Here is a 20,071-nt window from a genome sequence, read left to right as displayed (position 1 = left end):
TACAGGCACCTTGGTTTAGAATACAGGCATCAAGTCTATTCTAGGAGTTCACCACATTCTGCAGATCTACTGAAATACTTGTGGACAGAGGCCCCCTTCTCCAGGACACCACAGCAGCTGTGCTGGGTCTGAGAGCCCCTTGCACCAGTATCCATGACTTTGCTCATGTCCACTTCAACCAAGGCAGTGTCCACAGAACACTCTTCCACCTCTACACCAGCTAGGGAAGCATGTATTTCACATTTTAATGTCTGAAACTCAGAAATCAGGGCAACAAAATCTGATGCTCCTGCTACGTTGATTTCAAAGATATTTGCTCTCTTTCAGCATTATTTTCCAGAGAGACATGAAGTTTATTTCAACTCTCCCAAAAGTGGAGAGCCTTGCCTCTTTCTTGGAGGTTAAAAAAAAAAAAAAAAAAAAAAAATCTTAGAAACTAAATGTGGAGTACCTTTGAGATGTCTTAAACCTTCCCTCAGAGAACCAGTTTGGAAAAAGAAGGTTTTGGCCTTATGGAAGAGGAAGGGAAGATGAAGGTTCCAAGCACACCATCAGGCCTGAGCCAAAATAAGCAGATGCAGAGTGTCCAGCTGAGAGGAGAGGGTAGCATGCTAACTCAGCTGCTGAATCGTTTTTTTGTCTTTCCAAGAGCAAAACACAGGAGCTTCCAGCCATTGAGATGATAATACAAACACTTGAGAATTCAGATAGGTTCCCACAAGAGACAGTAACACAACTGGAAGATTTGCTTTTTAAACAATGCAGCTTTCCTCATTCCCTTATGTACAGCTCCTGCACCAGAAGCCACAACCAATGGATGCTGCCAGAGAAGCAGGCTGTTTGCTCTGGTATGGTTTAGATCTGTGACTTGACATGGATAAAGTGAGCTCCAACACAGACTCATTCTGCTTGGAACACACAATACTTGCTAGTGTAGCCTTTGCCTAATCTGGCAGCAGCAGCAGAAGAGAAAAATGGTGCTAAACATCATCCAGTATTCAACACTGCCCTGCAAATCAGCTGAATTTGTACAAATTTGCAACAACACCACAGTATACATTAATGTACTTCTAGTCACACACTCTCCTCTTCTCAGTCCACAAACCCCAGTAATCAGATGATCTTTGTTTGCTGATTTCCAACCACTGCTATAAAAGTGATTCTTAATTCTCTTGTCTTCTTTCATTAGACCAAAAAGAACCTAGATGGAAATTAAATGTTGTCTCTAGTCTCTTATGTGACTAGAGACAACTTCTACAAGACCATCCAAACTTCAAAAATTCATTTAGTTCTAAAGCAAAGTGAAAATGAAAGACTTCTCACTTTGAAGTTCTGAAAAAACACAGGGATAAAGGTTGAATAACAAATCACATGATACCTTTCAGCCTTTTTAATCACTGTTGTAATAGGAAGTTCCAAGTCAGTCTGGCAAGCTGCCACTGTTTTGGTGGCTACAGTATTTTTGTCTTCCACATCAAGCTTTAAAAAGCACTTTATGAGTATCTCAATTAAAATGAGATACTCATTTGTTTTGTGGGTTGCTATTTTTTGGAGGCTTGTTATTTTTTGGGGATATTTTTTGTTTGTTTGTTTAAAGTTTTGTTCTCTCTTGTTCTACATTTTATATTACATCAGAATAACTTTTCTTCTGGAACAGAATTCCAGACATTCCATAAAAAAATCCTGATTTTGAAAATCACTGCCATTGACAGAAAAAGAGATTACCACTGAACTCTCCTGTTGAAGATTTCCTCATTACTGTTCTACACTAGTGATCACACACTCTCCCAGACAAATTTATTTCTGCATAATTGAACTAATGTCACAAACTACTTTAGCAACAATTTTACTGAGACAACAGTCACACATTTTAGAAATAAAACCCCCTTAAGATTAAGAACTTTGCCTGAAGAAGATACTCTCTTGAAATCAGAGTATCCCAGACAGACTAAATGATCTCTCATATGCTGAAATGAAACAAAGAAAACAGAGGACTTTCAGTGATGTATTTAAAAGGTTTGGTAGTATTAAAACAAGGGAAGCAGTGGCATGAGAGAAATACTTTTCAATGCATTGAGAAGCTTTATTCAAGTTAACATTCATTAATGAATGAATGTTCACCTTGAGGAAAAAAGGTGACTCTTTCCACAAATGTCATTTTCCACATTTGATTTATTCTTTTAAAATCAAATTTTACTTGGTTTCTCATCAGCTGTGTGTTCTATAATCTCTGTCTTTAATGAGAAGTAGAGATGTACTAACAAAGGTGTTCTGGATTGCTGGCTGGTTACAGAGTGGCTAGCAGCACAGCAGGCAAATATAAAATCTGGAAAATACCACTATATATGAGCATGACCAAGAAGTCTTGCCTGTTTTTTAAAGAGACAAGTATTAATCTAAGGTTTGCAAACTGGTTGAATGCAAGTGTTATTCTTTAACAGGGCCAGGTTGGACAGGGCTTGGAGAGCCCAGGTCTAGTGGAAGGTGTCCCTGCCCATAGCAGGGGGTGGGATGAGAGAAGCTTTAAGGTCCCTTCCAACCCAAACCATTCTGGGATTCTGCGACTCTGAGCAGCTTCACCAAAGAAGTGGGGGAAATCCCTGTGTATGCATATTATTGAAAAGTTTAATGTTTCTCACACTGCAGAGCAGAAAGGGGTTTCCTTCGGTTTGGGGTCTTTTTCACACCTTTTATACATTCAGGATTAATTTCTCGATTATTCCAGGATTTTGTCAGTAACAATGTTTCATTTTTAACTGCAAAAGAAATCTGAATTATGATCTTTTTGTGATGGCTCATGATTTTTGACATTTGCAACCCGTTTTGCTGATGTAACTGCAGTTAAAAGTAACTCTCAGAGAGTTTTTCCACTGACAATTTTTACAAAGTGTGATTCTGGCAGCATAAAGTTTTAGTATCTTTTCCATTACAGTTTTGGAAAGTTCCAAACTGCCAAACTACAAAAGAATTCAGAAAACAAGCTGAATGATACTCAAGGTTACAACAGTACAACAGTTTAGTATTTGCCCCCTTTCAGCAATTATCTACAACCACAGCAATAAATAAAAGCAGAATAAATCCTTGCACCTTACACTGCACCCCCATGACCACTGGAGACATCAGTCATCAAATGACATGGTTCACCTGCACCATAACACAGCTCAGATCCACAGACTCACTAACATTGAAAAAGACTTCCAGGATCACCAAATCCAACTGTGACTGATCCCCACCTTGTCACCCAGAGCAGAGCACTGAGTGCCATGTCACTGAACACCTCCAGGCATGGGGACTCCACCACCTCCCTGGGCAGCCCCTTCCAATGCCTGCCCAGCTTTTCCATGAAGAAATTCCTCCTTATGTCCAACCTAAACTTTCCCTTGAGGCCATTTCCTCTCATCCTGTCCCTTGTTTCCTGAGAGCACCTCCACCTGGCTGCCCCCAGCTGTCAGGGAGTTGTGCAGAGCCAGAAGGTCCCCCCTGAGCCTCCTTTTCTGCAGGCTGAGCCCCCCCAGCTCCCTCAGCTGCTCCTCACAGGACTCAGAGAATGCCCAACTGCACTCTGAAATACCACTGCTGATCCTGAATGCCTGCCCACCCTGGACAAGCAGATGACTGCACTAGTTAACAAACCTCTCTGTGGCTTGGGAGCTGTTTTTATTTTAAAAACTATTTTCGAGGAAAACAAACTTCTGGACAGGTTAGGAAGCAGAGAATGTCATGAGGTTAATACAGGAGCAGGGCACATTGCAGCTTGAAAACCACATGTGGTGATTCAAGAGGTGAGCAAATGAATTAGCAATGATCTGCCAAAGGTTTACCCACACAGAACATTTTGAGGCGAAGGTCTCCATTGCCCAAGCCAATGGGATCCAAGGTCTAATCCTTCCCAGCATGATCAAAAAAATTACAACAACCATTACAGGAGGTGTGGAACACAGGGTGGAAGGAAGGACAAGATTAATCAACCTCATCTGAAGTGAGCAATACATTGGTGAAGTCTGAAGGCTGCCATAAACTTGGGTTGATACAGCTCATTTCAGCAGAGCTGCTGAGTGCATGAGCAGACACAGAGCTGGGATGCCAGAATTTGGCACTGCCTTGCTGCATTTTTCAGGTGGTCCCTGGGGCTGCTGGCTCCTGAGAGCCTCCACTCCTCTGGGCCACACTCAGGAACTGCTGAGTACCCAGTGCAGGCCATGGGCTCTGTCCAAGGAAAGGAGAGGCACTTCTGTGATTTGATTTTGGTTGAGGGGAGGAAGAGGAGAATGCTGGGATGTGTATGTGAGCTATGCCAAACTCTGCAATTTGCCCTCAAGGCTAGCAATGGTCCCTCAAACACTTACTTGCTGTACCTACCACGGACTGGCCCAGCCCTCATGGGACACTGCCACTGCTTCTTTGCTGACAATCCAGACTTAGAGAAAGCTGAGCAATTATTCTCTGCATTTACCTGAAATGCTAAGAATACACATTTCCTTTTAATGATTCACCAAGCATAACCTTTACACAGGATCAGACTCTCTTAATAAGATAAATTTAGCCACCTTGCTGAGATTAAGATCAACTCTACATTTAGAAAACAAGACTCCTGATGTTGTGATTTATATGTCTATAAAAGCCATATATATGGTATGCATGATACACAAAAACTCAGGAATGCATGCTCTAGCACTAAATTTCATGCTGAAAGCTTGCTGATGCCTCAGGCTTCTGAGCGAGATTATACACGAAGCTGTACACAAGGAGATTGCATAGCTGGTTCTTAATTTGCCTCTAAATTACAACTACCAGAGGGTTTTCTGACTATTTGTGCTTCTAAATGTCTTGTAGTCTGGTAATAACAACTGCAGGTATTAAGAAAGTAAGATTCCCCATTTCTAGCTGAACTCCTCCATCTGTGACAAAATTCTAGGTTTTAAATTTGCAAAGCTATTGCTCAAAGTTCAAATTGCTTTAAAAACTCCATAATAAATGTATCCTTTCATAGGGTTAATTTACCTGAAAATATTATATTATTGCACTAAACAAGGCATATATATATATATATACACACTCAAGCACTAAGCCAAATGTTTATACAATTTTGAATGTTCTGTTTTGCTTTATTTATATTGTCATTTATTTTCTTGCAACAGATGATTAATTTGATGACAGCCTATAAAGACAAGACTGTATATTTTAACTGAAAAATAAAAAGAGTTCTTGTTTCAAGACCTTTTCATTAGTCTACATTAAGTATATATATAAAAAAAAAAACATGTTATTAAAAATTATTTAAAGGAAAGCTACACAAGCACAGACAACTCCTCCTAGCAAGTCCATTAACAAGGAAAAAAATCTCTTATGAACAGAGCTTGAGGGTACATTTCCATAGATGAAATTTGTACCATAATTAATACAATCCTAAAACCTGGAAACTTTAAAAAAAAAACCTTTGAATTCTGTAAGTCAGTATGTTTTACTATTTTTAAATAGGAACAGATTTCTATAGGAGTTTAATAATAAACACTTTCATTTGAAGTTGATTTTCAAAGGAGCAGGTCAACACTTTTACAGAAATGCCTGCAGGAACAGGTTGACAGTAATGGTGGGTCAGAAGGTGAGAGGAGAAAAAGCCTTGAATCAGAACCTCAATCAGCTGACACCAGGTTGATCTATTGTAGGGGAATTATAAGTTTTGTTTGGGTTTTTTTTTTTCCTCAGCAGCTACAAAGTCTAAAAGCATTTTTTAAAAAGTGCATAGAATGGTAAGGTGCTCATGAGTCTGTGTAACTCAAGAGCTGGAACTAAGAGGTGACACTCCCAACCACCAAATATTCCACTTGGATTGCAGGTTCCTGAAGAATGGGCAGTAGTCAGAGTCCTCCCAAACTGCCTCTGCTCCCTGTGCCTGCAGCTGTGGGGAACAGGCAGAGCTGAGACAAATAAACAGACCTGGCTGGAAAATACTGAGGGAGTGACATTTAAGTAGTAGGGAACAAAAGTTAGATGCAGGTTAAAGGGAACCTACCAATTTATGACTAATTACACTGAGCTGCTTGCATTTTGTTTGCAGGCAAAACACAGCTTTCTTTATTATAATTATTTTTAGCTAAAATGCTGAAGAATTGCCTGAAATAAAGGCCTTTAGTATTTCCAAAGCCAAATGCACAATCATACATTCCCTGGACTCAAGGATAAAGAGATTTTTAGAGAAGTTGGAAACTCTCCTATGTAAAATTACAAGCCCTAAACAGCTCCATGAGTAGCAGCCTTCATTTTCTAAAAAGACAGGAAAAAATTGAAGGTAAATGTTATAATTTCCCCTTATTAAAATTCAACATGTGTTGCCAGCTTCAATATGAATCCACTGAGCTCCATAATTGTGCTTTAGAACTGTAATTGCTAGACCAAAATCTAAATCCTTCTTATTTTGTTATAGGTAAGATTAATGTCAAACCAAAGCTGACTGTAATGCTAAAACATGCAGGAAAACATAGAGGAAAGACACTTATGTTCAATACTTATTCTAGTTTATGAAGAACACAAAAAATTCTATCTTTACAAAATGAAGCTAATCCTCATCATAGAATCATGGAATGGTTTGGGTTGGAAGGGACTTGAAAGCTCATCTCAATTCATGCCCTGCCATAAGCAGGGACACCTTCCACGAGACCACATTGCTCCAAGCCCTGTCCAACCTGACCAATTCAATATTGCACTTCAAATATCAGATTGTAATAATATAAAAATATTAAAGCAAACTGAAATATTGCACATAAAACCTCAAAAATTATTAGACTGAAATGAAGCACACTGGCTATTTCTACTTCAGAGGCAGTAAACTATCTAAATTTTTTGTTAAAAGCAACAAAATTCTATTTTTTAAGTTAGACAAGCAGAATGCATAAAAAAACTGAAATCAGAATACTGCACCAGCCTTGTTAAACCCATTCATACTGCACACAGACCCCCTGGGCTGGATGCTCTGTCCCACAGGAAACTGCCATCAGGGGATTGTCACTGCCAGGGTTTGTATCATGACCTAAATCACATCCTGGGGTACACACACCAGTCAAGACTTGTGCATTCTTGTACTTGCACTTTTCAAATTACTGCTGGCTTGCAAAGGAAGACTTTCCAACTTCTGTAAAGTCATACCATGTATGTTCATATGATTTTGTCATGTTTTCCAGTATCAGTGTCATTTTACTTTCTTCTTTTTCACATCAGTAAGATTGTGCCAGAACTCATTTTTAAACAAAGGTCTTTAAGAGATGCCAAAAGACATCATCTTGCCAGTAATAAAAAATGATCCACCACAGTACATAGAAAGTATTTATGGTATTTTTTTTAATTCAACAATGCAAATTTTCTCCCAGGAACTGAACAAGAATTATGATTCTTAATGAAGAGAGTAATTAGGAACATACTTGAGAGTCTCTTTCACCGTGTATTTGTGTAATACAACTTGAACTCTGCTTGTGGGAAGATTATCAAAGAGAAGTAAATAAAAGATGTATAATACAATTAGTTTTAACTAAAAGTAATACCAATCTTTTCCATTTTACCCAGAGAAGCCTTCCTGGAGTAGTACATTGAGGCAGTTTTTATATATGCATGTATGTACATTGAATCACAGATTGGTTTGGGGTGGAAGTGACCTTTAAAGATCATCTTGTCCACACACCCTGACAGCTTCCACTATCCCAGGTTGCTCCAAACCCCAACCAACCTGGCCTGGAACACTTCCAGGGATGGGGCAGCCACAGCTTCTCTAAGCAAGGGACTCACCACTCTCACAGGGAAGAACTTCCTCCCAATATCCCATCTAACCCTGCTCTCTGTCAGTGTGAAGCCATTCCCCCTTGTCCTGTCACTCCAGGCCCTGGTAAATAGCCTAAATATCCTCTTTCCATTCTTCTTGTCAGCTCCCTTCAGGTACTGGAAGACCATGCTACAGCTGGGGTTTCAACAGAGCAGAGTAGAGGGGAAGAATCAACTCTCTTAACCTGCTGGCTACACTCCTCTTTCAAGTATATATTATATTTTTGTATTCCTGTATATATTTTCTATATTATCTATCTACAGTGATGCACATATCTATATATATAAATCACGCACACATGCCTATATCTATATATATAAAGTTATATAGCAAGTAAGCCCCTAAATATCTAACTTGTATGAATTATCAATTTCTTCATTCTTGGAAATGGAAATACTATATTTCATAAATGAGAACAGTAAGACAAGAACACAGTTTTGACAGAAAGGTAAGTGCAAATAAAATCAGACAGAGCTTTCTTCTGTCCCTCCTCAGATTACTGCTTTTCCACTCAGAGGACATTTGTGATAACCAGCCTGCTGTATCTTGCAAAGCATGGCTTTGGTCAAAACCATTCATTATCTGTGTATCCCAACTTCCAAGAGTTCCTACACCTATTTCACCCATTTGGAACAAGCACACTGTAGCAGGCTGACCTTGCCTTGGTGCCAGGTGCCCATTAAAGTCACTCTATCACTCCCTTTCCCAATAGGACACAGGAGATAATAAGATGGAGAACAACCAGCAGGGTGAGATAAGGCAGTTTTATTACAGTAAAAGAAAAAGAAGCAAGATTCTGCATGCACATAAGCTAAAGAAAAAAAAAAAGTCAACCTCTATTTCTCATTTGCAGCAATGTTCAGACACCTCCTGGGAAGCAGGGCTTCAGTACACATAAGGATTCCTCCAGGAGGCAAACACTGAGGAATCACAAACGCCCCCCCTTCCTCCCCTATCCCTTAGGAGCTGACACCATTTGGTGTGGAATATCCCTTTGGCTAATCTGGGTCAGCTGGCCTGGCTGTGTCCCCTCCCAGGACCTTGCCCGCTCCCATCCCCTTTGTGGGGGAAGCAATGTCAGAGGACAGCAGCCAAAACTGCTGGGTCATCAACACCTGCACAGCACAGCACTGGAGGGGCTGAGAACTCACCTCAGCCAGACCCAATACACACACAGACATTTGTTTTCACTCAATCCTCTACCAGTGCTGACAAAAGGGCATTTTGGAATTCCAGACTGTGAGGATGTATCTGAAATTTAGGGAGTCAGTCTTGTAGATAGGAATTGTTTGGGCACACTCTGTATTGTTGTTACTATAGGACATGAAATAACACAACGTGGACATGCAGCTCTTTCCAGGTAAAAAGAGAATTTTTAATTTCTGATTCCAACATTTATGGATTTCCAAAAGTGACAATGGGTTGGAGGGTGACAGTGCCACTTCTCCAATGACACTGGACAAACCAACAGTCCACCAAATTTCTCCTCCTCTATAAAAGAATGCAAAACAATAAATAATTTACATAAATTGTGTAAAAAAGTTTGTTACAAGAATGTAAACATCAGAAGGCTTAGAAAAACTTGAAAAAATCAAAGCAACATATTATCATATTTCTTTTTCCAAGCAGAGTCCGTGGGAGACTCCATCAGTCCTGGAAGGTGGATAAAAAGATGTGCCAACCTGCTCTCTGCTTCCTTAGTTTCCCTCAGGCTAAGCCTATGGGGACCTGAACACACAGTGACTCTCAGCAAGTGCTTCCTCTTGCCCCACTGAGGGACACCCTTGTGAGCAAGAAGGAAAATCACACTGGTGGCACAGGTTTCTCTTTTGTTAGAGAAGAGTTTAGTGTCAGCACATGTGAGGGAAGTAATCAGTCTTGTGGGGTTACCCACTGGAGATGCTTCAGGGTAAGATGGAAGGATTTTTGCTAGCAGTCTTTAATTAACTAAATCTTAATATATACAATCAAGGGATCATCTTGGCTTTTGCATATCTACCTCATTCTGCTTTTCACAAACAGCCAAGGATTAATTCAATATCTTCTTGTGCTCTTTCAGCATAGAGATGACTTGACATTAATCTTGCTCCCACAGCTACAATATCTAAATATAGGCCATGCTCCCTCCATTCAAGAAACTTAAATCCAATTGTTTTTCCAGTGTCTTTATGAAATCTTTGGTCAATGTCCCTTTGAAATCCTTCCAGCAAACCACTTCTGCCATAACAATCTCAACATATCTGATTGACTGCAGTTATGAGGCAAACTTGGGGACTCACAGTTCTAAACATTTAAATACTCATGAATGAGGCAGTCCTTTGTCACTTCTTGATTGAAATACTGAACTTTTTTTGGTTAAAGAATAGAAGGCTTTCAAACAGCACAGTTAATGTGAATTAGCATGCTGAAGTTATCAATAGACTGTAAAACGAGAATTAAGTCTGTTCTCTCCCACAACACAGGCAGAAGATCCTGAATATTTATGAATCCCTTAAACAATGCAAGAACTGAAGATATTTTTCTAAAATCTCCTTAAAGACTGCAAGTTCTCTTGTCACCTGTTCTACTACTGCTTACATGAAAAGCTAAGTCGGTTTCTTCTAATCACTGGCTGAGGATAGCAGGCAGATTAAATTAGTTGATAAAAGCATGCAGAAGTGACCACCATTATTTTTATATTATTGCAACTCTCTTATAACATCAGGGCCCTTTGAAGAGCCCACATTTCAAGCAGAAAAGAAAACTGAATGGAGTTTTGCAAATAACAGCTGAATGGGCAGAACCTTTGCTTACATGGACTGGGGCAATCTCAGCCCCAGCCTCCTTAAAAATGAGACCAGTCCTTTGATTCCTTCAGGCACAGGCATGAATAAGCTCGGCTCAAGCATTGCCATGCTGGAGATCAAGAAGTAGAATTCTGCAGGGCTACAATTCAGAACAAACAGCATCACCCAATGGCAGAAATTCAAATCTGCAGATGACTGTCACTACACTTTCTGGCTCCTCTGAAAGACATGAAGGAAAATGGGAAAAATGGGGAAAAAAACTAATAAAATCAAATACTTGGTCTCTAGCTGAAGACTAGGTGCTCTGGTATGGCCTCACATCCTTCAACAGGAGTTTTAAAAAACAAATAATTAACAGCTGGAGGCGTGTCAGAGGAGGTTTAGGCTGAACATTAGGAAAATATTTTTCCCTCAGAGGGTGGACAGGCACTGAAAAGGCTCCCCAGGACAGCAGACACAGCCCCACAGCTGCCAGAGCTCCAGGAGTGTTTGAACAGCACTTTCAGGCACAGGGTGGGATTGTTGGGGTGTCATGGGCAGGACCAGGAGTTGGACTGTGTGATACTCGTGGTTCCCTTCTACCTCAGGAGATTCTATTCTATAATTCTAATTTTCAGGACTGGCAAGAGAATTCAGACTGGTTCAGAGGCACACAGGCAGAGAGAACTGAAGGCTGACAGCTGCTTTTTGACAAGGCAAAGCTGGGCTGAAGCCTGCATGGCATCACACCTCTACTGAACCTGGTAACAGCTGTCACAGGGGAGGGGGACAGTAACTGAACCCCACTGATGAAACTGAAACTGGCAGCACATTGTGAATTCCTGTCTAGCTCAGTGCTTCTCTGATTTTGGTGGGGAAGTTAGTAGCAGGATTCAGTGGCATGTCCTTAATATCCAGCTTGCTGATCACTGGGAAGGGCTCTTCCACTACCCCTTACACACAAGATCTCCTTGGTGCTCTCCTAACCCTGAATGCAGCACAGTGTGCCACTAAAACCAAGTTACTGCAGTAAATTCACCACAAAATGCAGTCTTTCACATGTCAAGCTTCATTATTTCCTCCATGAAACTATTTTATTTCAAAATGTGAACTGAGCTACATTATAAGCAGTGATGGCCAAATCTCAACACTTAAAATATTTTTTTTCTGCTAGTTCCTATAAACTTCAGGATTGCCATAAAAGTTTAAGCTGTGAAACTTTAATATCTCACAGTAACCAAATCTTAAGTTGCTTCTCGGGAAACAGATGAAAAAATGAATGATTCCTGTGCCTCTCAGAGAAATTAAAATAGCAAGCACAGCCTCTTTTAAAGGGAAAGAGAATAAAGCTGTATATCCAAAAAGGATCACATTCAACTCTCACAGCATTTTAACATCAGCCCATTGTGAAGTTTGGTGCAGCTTTAAAAAAAATCCAAAACCCAATAAACAAAACATCCTGAAGAGATTGTGTGCAGGATGGCATTTCAGAGAAGATGGGGAAATTCAGTTCATCTTGAGGTTAGGACAATGTAAAACAACATAGAAAACTTGATGAAAATCTTGTTGTAATACTGGAAAATATGTCACTTGTATCTGATACCAGTAAAAGTGGGAAGAATTTGGATTAACAGCTCAGATCTGAGCCAGAGAAGGAGCATTCAGAAAGGTAGATGTTCTTCCACGTATGGATTTTCTGCTTCCAGCAATCCCTACCACTGGCAAACCCCAGGAACCACAGATAATCCCCTTCCTGCAATACAGGGTACATTAGATCTTCTGAACCTCTTTTAAAAAAACATTAACTTAGCCACATCAGAAGGTGTTATTTTAGTAAGTTTTTCTAACATTGTGTACTCCAAACAAATTCAGTTCTTCACTACCTAGTAAACTAGCAAGGAATGTTCTTAGTTGATATGGTGCTCTTCATTTCACTGAGTATAATACAGGTAACAACAAAAAATCTCTGAACATCTCTAAATATTTCTCAAGTGACTATAATTTTAATAATCCATGCCTTACAGAATCATTTGAGGATGAAGAAAGGAAAGAGCAACAGTACAAAACCCTTTGGTGAATACCAAGCTTAATTCATGTTTGAAGTAGTTACCACAGGTATGACAACTATTACTCAGCCTGCTGGACCAGGAGAGAAGTTGCAGAAATCTCTTGAGAACTCTTCCATATAAAGGTCAATTACCTTATTTTTAGATTTTTGTCTGAGAAAAGACCCATGGTAGCAACTGCTTACAGCTCTGCCCACCCCCTTGAATCTTAAGAACCTATCACAGCAGTGGAACTAAACTGTGAGGAAGAAAGGAATTAAAGAATGCATTCCTAATGCTAACAGAGTACAAGCTAAAGATTGCATTCTAAAAGCAAAGACTGATTTTAAACAGAAAGTGAAGAATAAAGTGCTAGTAGGGTATCTCTCTGTTCCAAAGCATTACAAGATTTTTCCCCACTGCCAACAAACCAGTGCACTAAACCCCTGCATTTATTGTTGCTATAGCAGGTGGAGACCATGAACAGAGAGGTGGAAAAGCAGCCTTTGCAGAGAGATTCTCATCCCTCTCTGGACAGTCTGTAGCTTTAGCTCTGTTACCTGCACCTTGTGCAGGCGATCTGCCCCACTGAATTTTGAAACACACACTGCAGGACCCACACCCAAGAGGGCAAGTAGCCTGGGTGTCAGTCAGCTCAGGAAGGAGCTCCTGGACACAGTGATCCAACTCTGTTCCATGGTGAGCTTGCCCCAAGTCACTATTCAAACCCCAGGTCTGTGGGGACTGCTTTTGTTTCCAGAACAAGCCAGGCAATCCAACATCAAGCACTAAGGCTGCATTACAGATTCACAGAATAAAATCAGAGAATTGCCTGGGCTGAAACAGACCTTAGAGATGACAATGATGCTCCAAGCCCCCTGCCATGGGCAGGGACATCTTCCACTAGACCAGGTTGCTCCAAGCCCCACCCAGTCGGGACACTTGAGGGACCAAGTGTCACAACTTCAGCATTCACAACTTCTCTGGGCAGCCTGTGTCAGGGTCTCACCATCCTCACAGCCAAGAATTTCTTCCTAATTTCTCATCTAAACCTACTTGCTGTCAGTTTGAAGCCATTGCCCCGTGACCTGTCACTACAGTTCCTGATAAAGAGTTCCTCCCTGACTTCCCTGTAGGCTGCTACGAGGTCTCCATACAACCTTCTCTTCTCCAATTATATATTCTCTCCCATATACATAGCCCTTATTATAAATAGAGGGGCTATATATTTTTTTTTTATTATTAGCAGTGTGCTATTACTCCATTTAGTAATTCATTAGCATTGTTACTGGAGAAAGAGCTCTACTGGAACTGGAAATTTTGGAAAAATACTAGAGAAAACAAGTATGAAAACCTCAGTTCACTCAAGAGCCTGAATTCTAGGAGTGCTGCTGGAGAGCCTTTGGTAAGGCTGTTTCCAGGCTTTTCCTGCCCTGCAGCCCTCTCCTCCAAGGCACCCACCCAAGCTGTCCTGAGAGAAAGCTGCTTCCCCAGCCCATGCCTACAGCTCCCACTGTAAGTCACAGGAGAGCAACAGCCACTGGTAAAGTCCAAGGTCTCTCACATTGGTCACTTGGCTTGTTACATCAACCACAATCTATCCTTTCTTGCTTTTGATTGAATACAGACAGCAAACTCTGTGTAAATCCAGTAACAGATACAAAATCAGACCTACATTGTGAGATACAAGTCTGAAGAGAGGTGTGAACCCAGCTCTAGGTCTGAGCCATGCACCACTTTGAACATTTAACTCATCTCAGAACTCTTTTTACCTGTGCAAGGATAGCAGCTGCTTGTCCAGTCCTCACAAGCATGTGTTTATGTATGAAAACTGCCTTACAAATGGCAAGTGCATGTATTTGAACCAGTTTAAATATATGAAATAAACTGAAGGTGCAGACAGGATATGATACAATTGGCATTTCTGAAGTTTCAATGGCACTTAAGTCATGTACCATGATATCACACACCAGAATCTAAATATTTTTTAAGACAGCAAAAGGCAATAGTATTTTCAGGCAGTTTATAGCCACTTAATACCCAACTTCCACTGAAAACTTTAAGGCAGCATGCTTAATAGCTCCAGGGGCCTTTGAAAATCCCAGCAAAAAGGACAATAAGCTGTAAATTAACCCTTTCAAAATGAAAGCAACCCCCTCCCCTCTGCTATCATTAGGTATTCCACAAAAATGTATTTTACTTCCACAAACACATATTACATCATAATGGGTCAGAGACACAGCTAGGCAAGAGTGATTAACAGCATTAATAATATTTTCCAGACATATTAAAAGCTTTGGTTACATACTATTAATACAAATGAGGAAGTGGAAAATCATTCCCATATTACCCATCCAGAGGATCATATTACTAGAATTTGTCAGACAAAGACACTTTTGGAAGGGTTTTTCTGGCTGAAACTGAGATAGTCTAACAAATCCTGGAAGAAAGCCACATCTTTTATCAATCAAAAAGAAAATTAATATTTAAAGCTTGCTGCTGTTTCCTCTTTTTCCCCAGAGTGGAAATGAAACTGATTTTCTATATAGGAATTATAAGATAAAGGGTTTCAAGTGATTTGATAAAGGCAGACCTCCATTTTTAAAGTGACATGAAAAAGGCAGAGAAAACATTAGATTAATTCAAAGATTTAAAATTAAGTTCATGCAACAAATCACACCCATTTCCCTTCAAAGTGAAGTTGAAATTTAGTTTGAGACTTTTCAAAGAAAGTGCAAAAGTGAAAACTACAAAGGAATTAGGCATTGGCTTGAATTCTACAGGGCTGAAACAAAAGGTAGGCAGGCAAACATTACACTGCTATTAAAAAGTCAGCATAATTGTGATAGTAATTCATAGGCACCAAAAAAAACCTCTTTTACACTATCAATTCTACAATTTACAAATAAATTTCTAGACCAACAATACATTTCAGTTACCTCATAGTCAGGCATCTGTTTAGACATCAGAGATGTGCCAGAAAAATGTACAAGCTCACCTTGTCTTGGTTTTTCTTATTCTTGTAACACAGATTTCCAATCAAACGGATGAGATGAGATTTGAAACCAACAGCTGGATGTGAAATTTCCTCCTGCTCTGTCACAGCATGTGTGGCAGTGAAAATATTTACAGCCTGCTTCCCAGCAAGGTGAGTTAATCTCAGGGTATCTAGAGGAAACATTTTAATACATTACCATGAGAAAATCAGTTTCACTTGGCACAGAGCTTTATTATTAATTGTGGAGTTCAACAATAAGCAACAGAATTTCTGATACTCAACATCATGTCAAAGAAGTTTGAAAGTTTACCTCATTGTGTGATTTGGGCTAATATAACCAACCATAAAAGACCAGCCCAATGTCAGAAGGCATTTTGAGTACTTCTTACATAGTTCACACATAATGGCTGAAAGCTGCTGCTATCAACCTCTACCTAAAGAGTCAGAATTTGTAGGCTGTTGAGAATTCTGGCACCATAAATATATTGTTAAAACTAAGATTTTTAGAAAACTTCCTGTAGTTTGAATTTGTCACAGCAATACATACTAACCACAGAATCACCTTTTCCTCTCTTCTTCAGCCTGCTCCTGGCACTGTAGCATGATGAGAAATTTCAAGTACACAGAACTACAAAATAGTCTGGGTTAGAAAGGACTTTAAAGATCATCTTATCTGCCATGCTCAGGGACACCTTCCACTATCCCAGGCTGCTCTGAGCCCCATCCAACCTGGCCTTGGGCACTTCCAGGGATGGGGCAGCCACAGCTTCTCTGGGCACCCTGTGCCAGGGTCTGACCACCCTCACAATCACTCTCTAGCAGTTTGAAGCCATTCCCCTTGTTCTGTCACAACAGGCCCTTGTCAATAGCACCTTCCTTTCTTCATCTCCACCTTTTCTGTAGGCTCCCTTCAGGTACTGGAGAGCCACAATTAGATCTCCCTGAACTTTCTCTTCTCCAGGCTCAACAACCCCAACTGTCTCAGCCTCTCCTCACAGCAGAGCTGCTCCATCCCTCTAATCAACTTCAGGTTTCCTTAACACACACACATGCACAAAATAAATCCTGTTGTTAGTCATCTTACTGTAAGCCACAAATCTAAGAACCCATCACCAAAAATAGAAGTTTTGCTGCTTTTTAAGTTTTTCTTTTGTTGTTGCTGGAGGTATTTTCTTTATTTGGTTTTTTATTTGCTTGTTTGGGTGTTTTTTTACAATAAGAACCCTCCAAACATCTCAAAAGAGTCACCAATAAGAGCTGTTTGAACCCTTTTTTTTTTTTTAATTTTTACCTATTTGTCTCAAAAATACACAAACTTTTACAATTTTCTCACAAAATGGTAGCATACCTCAGTCTCAAATTGCTAAGATGTAAAAAAGCACAGGTCATGTTATGTATCACCCCTCCTTCCTCCCTTGAGCATCTCTGGAATATCTTGGCATAATTTTCTTTTTGTATAGTCCTTCTCTTGCTGTTTGTTAGCTTCTTTAAAGCTGACCTTTAAAAGTCACTGGATTTGGTTAATAACATTCAAACTGCACTTAAATTTCAGAAACTTGGGAAACAGAAGGGAACAGGCATGGAGGAAAAGCCCTTTTTCTACTTCTTGAAGAAACTCTTCTAAGCATTCAGCCAGTGGAAGAAGGTAGGAAGCAGCTGCCCCTTGCAACACTTTCAGTAAGGAAAGAATATTGCTGATACTTGAATCGAGGCTCTATTGGGCAACACAGGCCAGCAGGGAAAGTGGAGAAGCAGAAAATTTCCAGGAACAAATCAAATATTTGAAAATGCAAATTAACTCCATCTTCTATTTATTTATCTCATTCAAAGGTCAGAATTAGAATGACCACCAGTGGTGAAAAACATGTTTTCATTCACTGAGCACCAACAGTTCAGCCTTGTGGCTGTTCACTCACCTACAGCTGTTTCAAGCAAACCAGGGAATGCCTGCAGATGTTCCAGCTGGCTGTTGTTTGAGGTCATTTCACAAAGCACATCGAGAAGACGAATTGTCACCAGTGCTTCCTGGAATAAAAACTGCATTTCTGAAAATGGCTTATGAAGGTTAATCATAAAAACATAAACCCAGAAATGTAAACAGGGGACAGGAACTCTCAGCTCCTCAGGTTTTGTGCAGGTTTTCCATACTGCCAAGAATAAATTTATATAAAATTAGGGCAACTTTCTAAAATAACAATAACGTATTAGATTGCAATAATTTCTTTTCTACAGTTAGTGTTTTATCTGCCTGAAAAATCATGGGGGAACCAAAACAGAGCCATAAGGGATAAAATTTTAACAAAAACACAGTAGCTTCCAAAAGCAGAAATACAGAAAATTACTAGCTGAGAAAATTATTTCTGTATAAATGTTTTCTTTGAGTTTATTCAGTCTGAGTGTTCCACTTTAAAGACACAAACACCGCCTGCAAGACACCAATTTGTTATCCGCAGGAATTCTGTAAAGTTCTGTGGTCAAACAAACTTTGGCTGTGAGAATTTACATTATTCTTGGGTAAATAGGATTGTGATCAGAGATGCAGCATTTTGGTTAGGTATGAGACACAATTTCATTTGCATATTATTTATTCAGCCAGAGAACTATTTTTTCTCACAGAATATGTTGGTCCTGCTTATAATGACAATCCAGCACTTACAGAAAATACCTAAAGAGCACATGACAGAATTTGAAACACCACATATTGCTCAAAAGCCAGGCTGTGACTGCAAGATGATCCCACTCCAGGAGTGTTACATAAACTGCAAGTAGCCATGAAAAGGCTCAGACATTGGTCACAGTAACTATTACTGCCTTGTCTGGTCCAGGAGAAAACAAAAGGTTTACTTACCAACAGTGCAGTATTTTGGATCCATATAATGTTATTCAAATCATCAAAAATAGTTTTCAGTAATTAGGTAGTACAATTATATTCATTTATTGCTCCTTGAAAACACCAAATTGCTATAGGGCCCCGGTGCTAAAGCACTGTATTTTCAGTGTATTTTTTGACCCATACAGGTGTAAGAAAGTGCAAGTCTTGCCCTAAATTATTCAATAAACTGCTTTCATCAGCACAAAGGCAGACTCTAAATACATCAGCCATTATCCTGTTACAAAATAATAATACCCCAACTGCATTTCAGAGACAGTAATCAGCTTTTTACAATTTTTAAGAGGAACAGATTATTTAAAAACCATAAAAGAAGTATCAAATTTTCATGTATATTTGAAACTTTCTAAGTTAAAAAAAAAAATGTTCCTTCCCTGCTGCTGACTTTCCAAATTGTTTTTTTTTTTTTTTTGCCCTCCACCTGTACAAAAGAAAGGCAGTAAAGGAAAATACTTCCTTTTGAATTTCAAAACCCAAAATAGTTTGAACTCTGACAGACATCTTGATATGGATATAAACTGAAAAGTAAATAAGGAAATAACTGTAGACTTTTTAAAATAAACATACTTAGAGAAAGATGCAGAAAAGATGTTCCTTATAAAGAGATGAACTAAATCCAGGGAAGGGTTTTATTTTGCAAGTATGGTTGAAAGTCAGTGCAAGCAAACTGATGCTCAAGTCAGGCTTTGAATGGAAAAGCTATTTTAAACATTGGTTTAAGCACTGCAGAAGCATATGATTAGCTTCACATGGGTTTAAGATGCAGGCTACAAGACCTGATGTTCCTTAAGAAAACAAAGCAGTGTCTACACATAACAGATTAAACAGTGGATGGGACACCCAGACAACATTCTGGGAGTAAGGCCAGTCCAAGGACTGTTCCCAAAAGTTTTTAAATGTGGCCTCAGAGTCCTGGAGTCAAAGCAGCTTACTACTACAGACATGGCCTGAGCAAGGCACTTGGCTTGTGGGCCACAGAAAAGGCCAGGCAAAGCCAAGCTCAGTATCACAGATGTTGCCTAAAGCATTTTTAATGACAGACTCTACATGCACAACCACATTTTTTGCAGTTAAATACAACTGCTACAAAAAGCCTAAAAATACTTATACAAATGAGGAGACATTGGTGCAATTCTTTGTAATTTCTTGTAAGAAAGGAGTTTTATGAATTTAGACTGGCATTTTCTTTTCCCAAGGCAAGCATATGTTGTGAACAAATGTGAGCACAGATATGCATGCACACATTTTGCCCTCCATTTATTCATCTATTAGGACTGGTTTTTTCTGTTCATTCAATGAGCCCCATTTTCCTACCAAACAGTGAAACTCAACTTATACCTCTTGTTTATGTGAGAGAAGAATAAGAAGTAAGTGTCAAGCAGGGCAAGTTATGCAGTAATATCCACAATACTGCTGTCCCAGCACCTTCTGGCTGGACAGAGACCTCCTTCTGGTGTGCAAACAAATAGTTTTTTTCCATGAACTGAAACCACAGAAAGTTGTTTGGAAAGTAACCACAAAGGATAAAAAAACAAAAAAGGAAGGCAGGGGGGAAAAAAGCAA

General features: G+C 39.6%; 1 protein-coding gene across 1 annotated transcript in view; it reads right to left on the bottom strand.

Annotated features, from left to right (window-relative positions):
* ATXN10 (ataxin 10) overlaps window positions 1-20,071 on the bottom strand; it is an 82,245-nt gene that overhangs the window by 20,385 nt on the left and 41,789 nt on the right. The window contains exons 8-9 of the mRNA XM_059845744.1: window positions 17,535-17,643; window positions 15,619-15,788 (exon numbers count right to left, since the gene is read on the bottom strand). Of these exons, the coding sequence (XP_059701727.1) occupies window positions 15,619-15,788; window positions 17,535-17,643 (279 nt within the window). The remainder of the gene's footprint in view (window positions 1-15,618; window positions 15,789-17,534; window positions 17,644-20,071) is intronic.

The sequence above is a fragment of the Haemorhous mexicanus genome, chromosome 5 (genome assembly GCF_027477595.1).
Source record: "Haemorhous mexicanus isolate bHaeMex1 chromosome 5, bHaeMex1.pri, whole genome shotgun sequence".
NCBI classification, from domain to species: domain Eukaryota; kingdom Metazoa; phylum Chordata; class Aves; order Passeriformes; family Fringillidae; genus Haemorhous; species Haemorhous mexicanus.
Note: the sequence above shows the minus strand (reverse complement) of the source record. Positions and strands in the feature narration are given on the sequence as shown.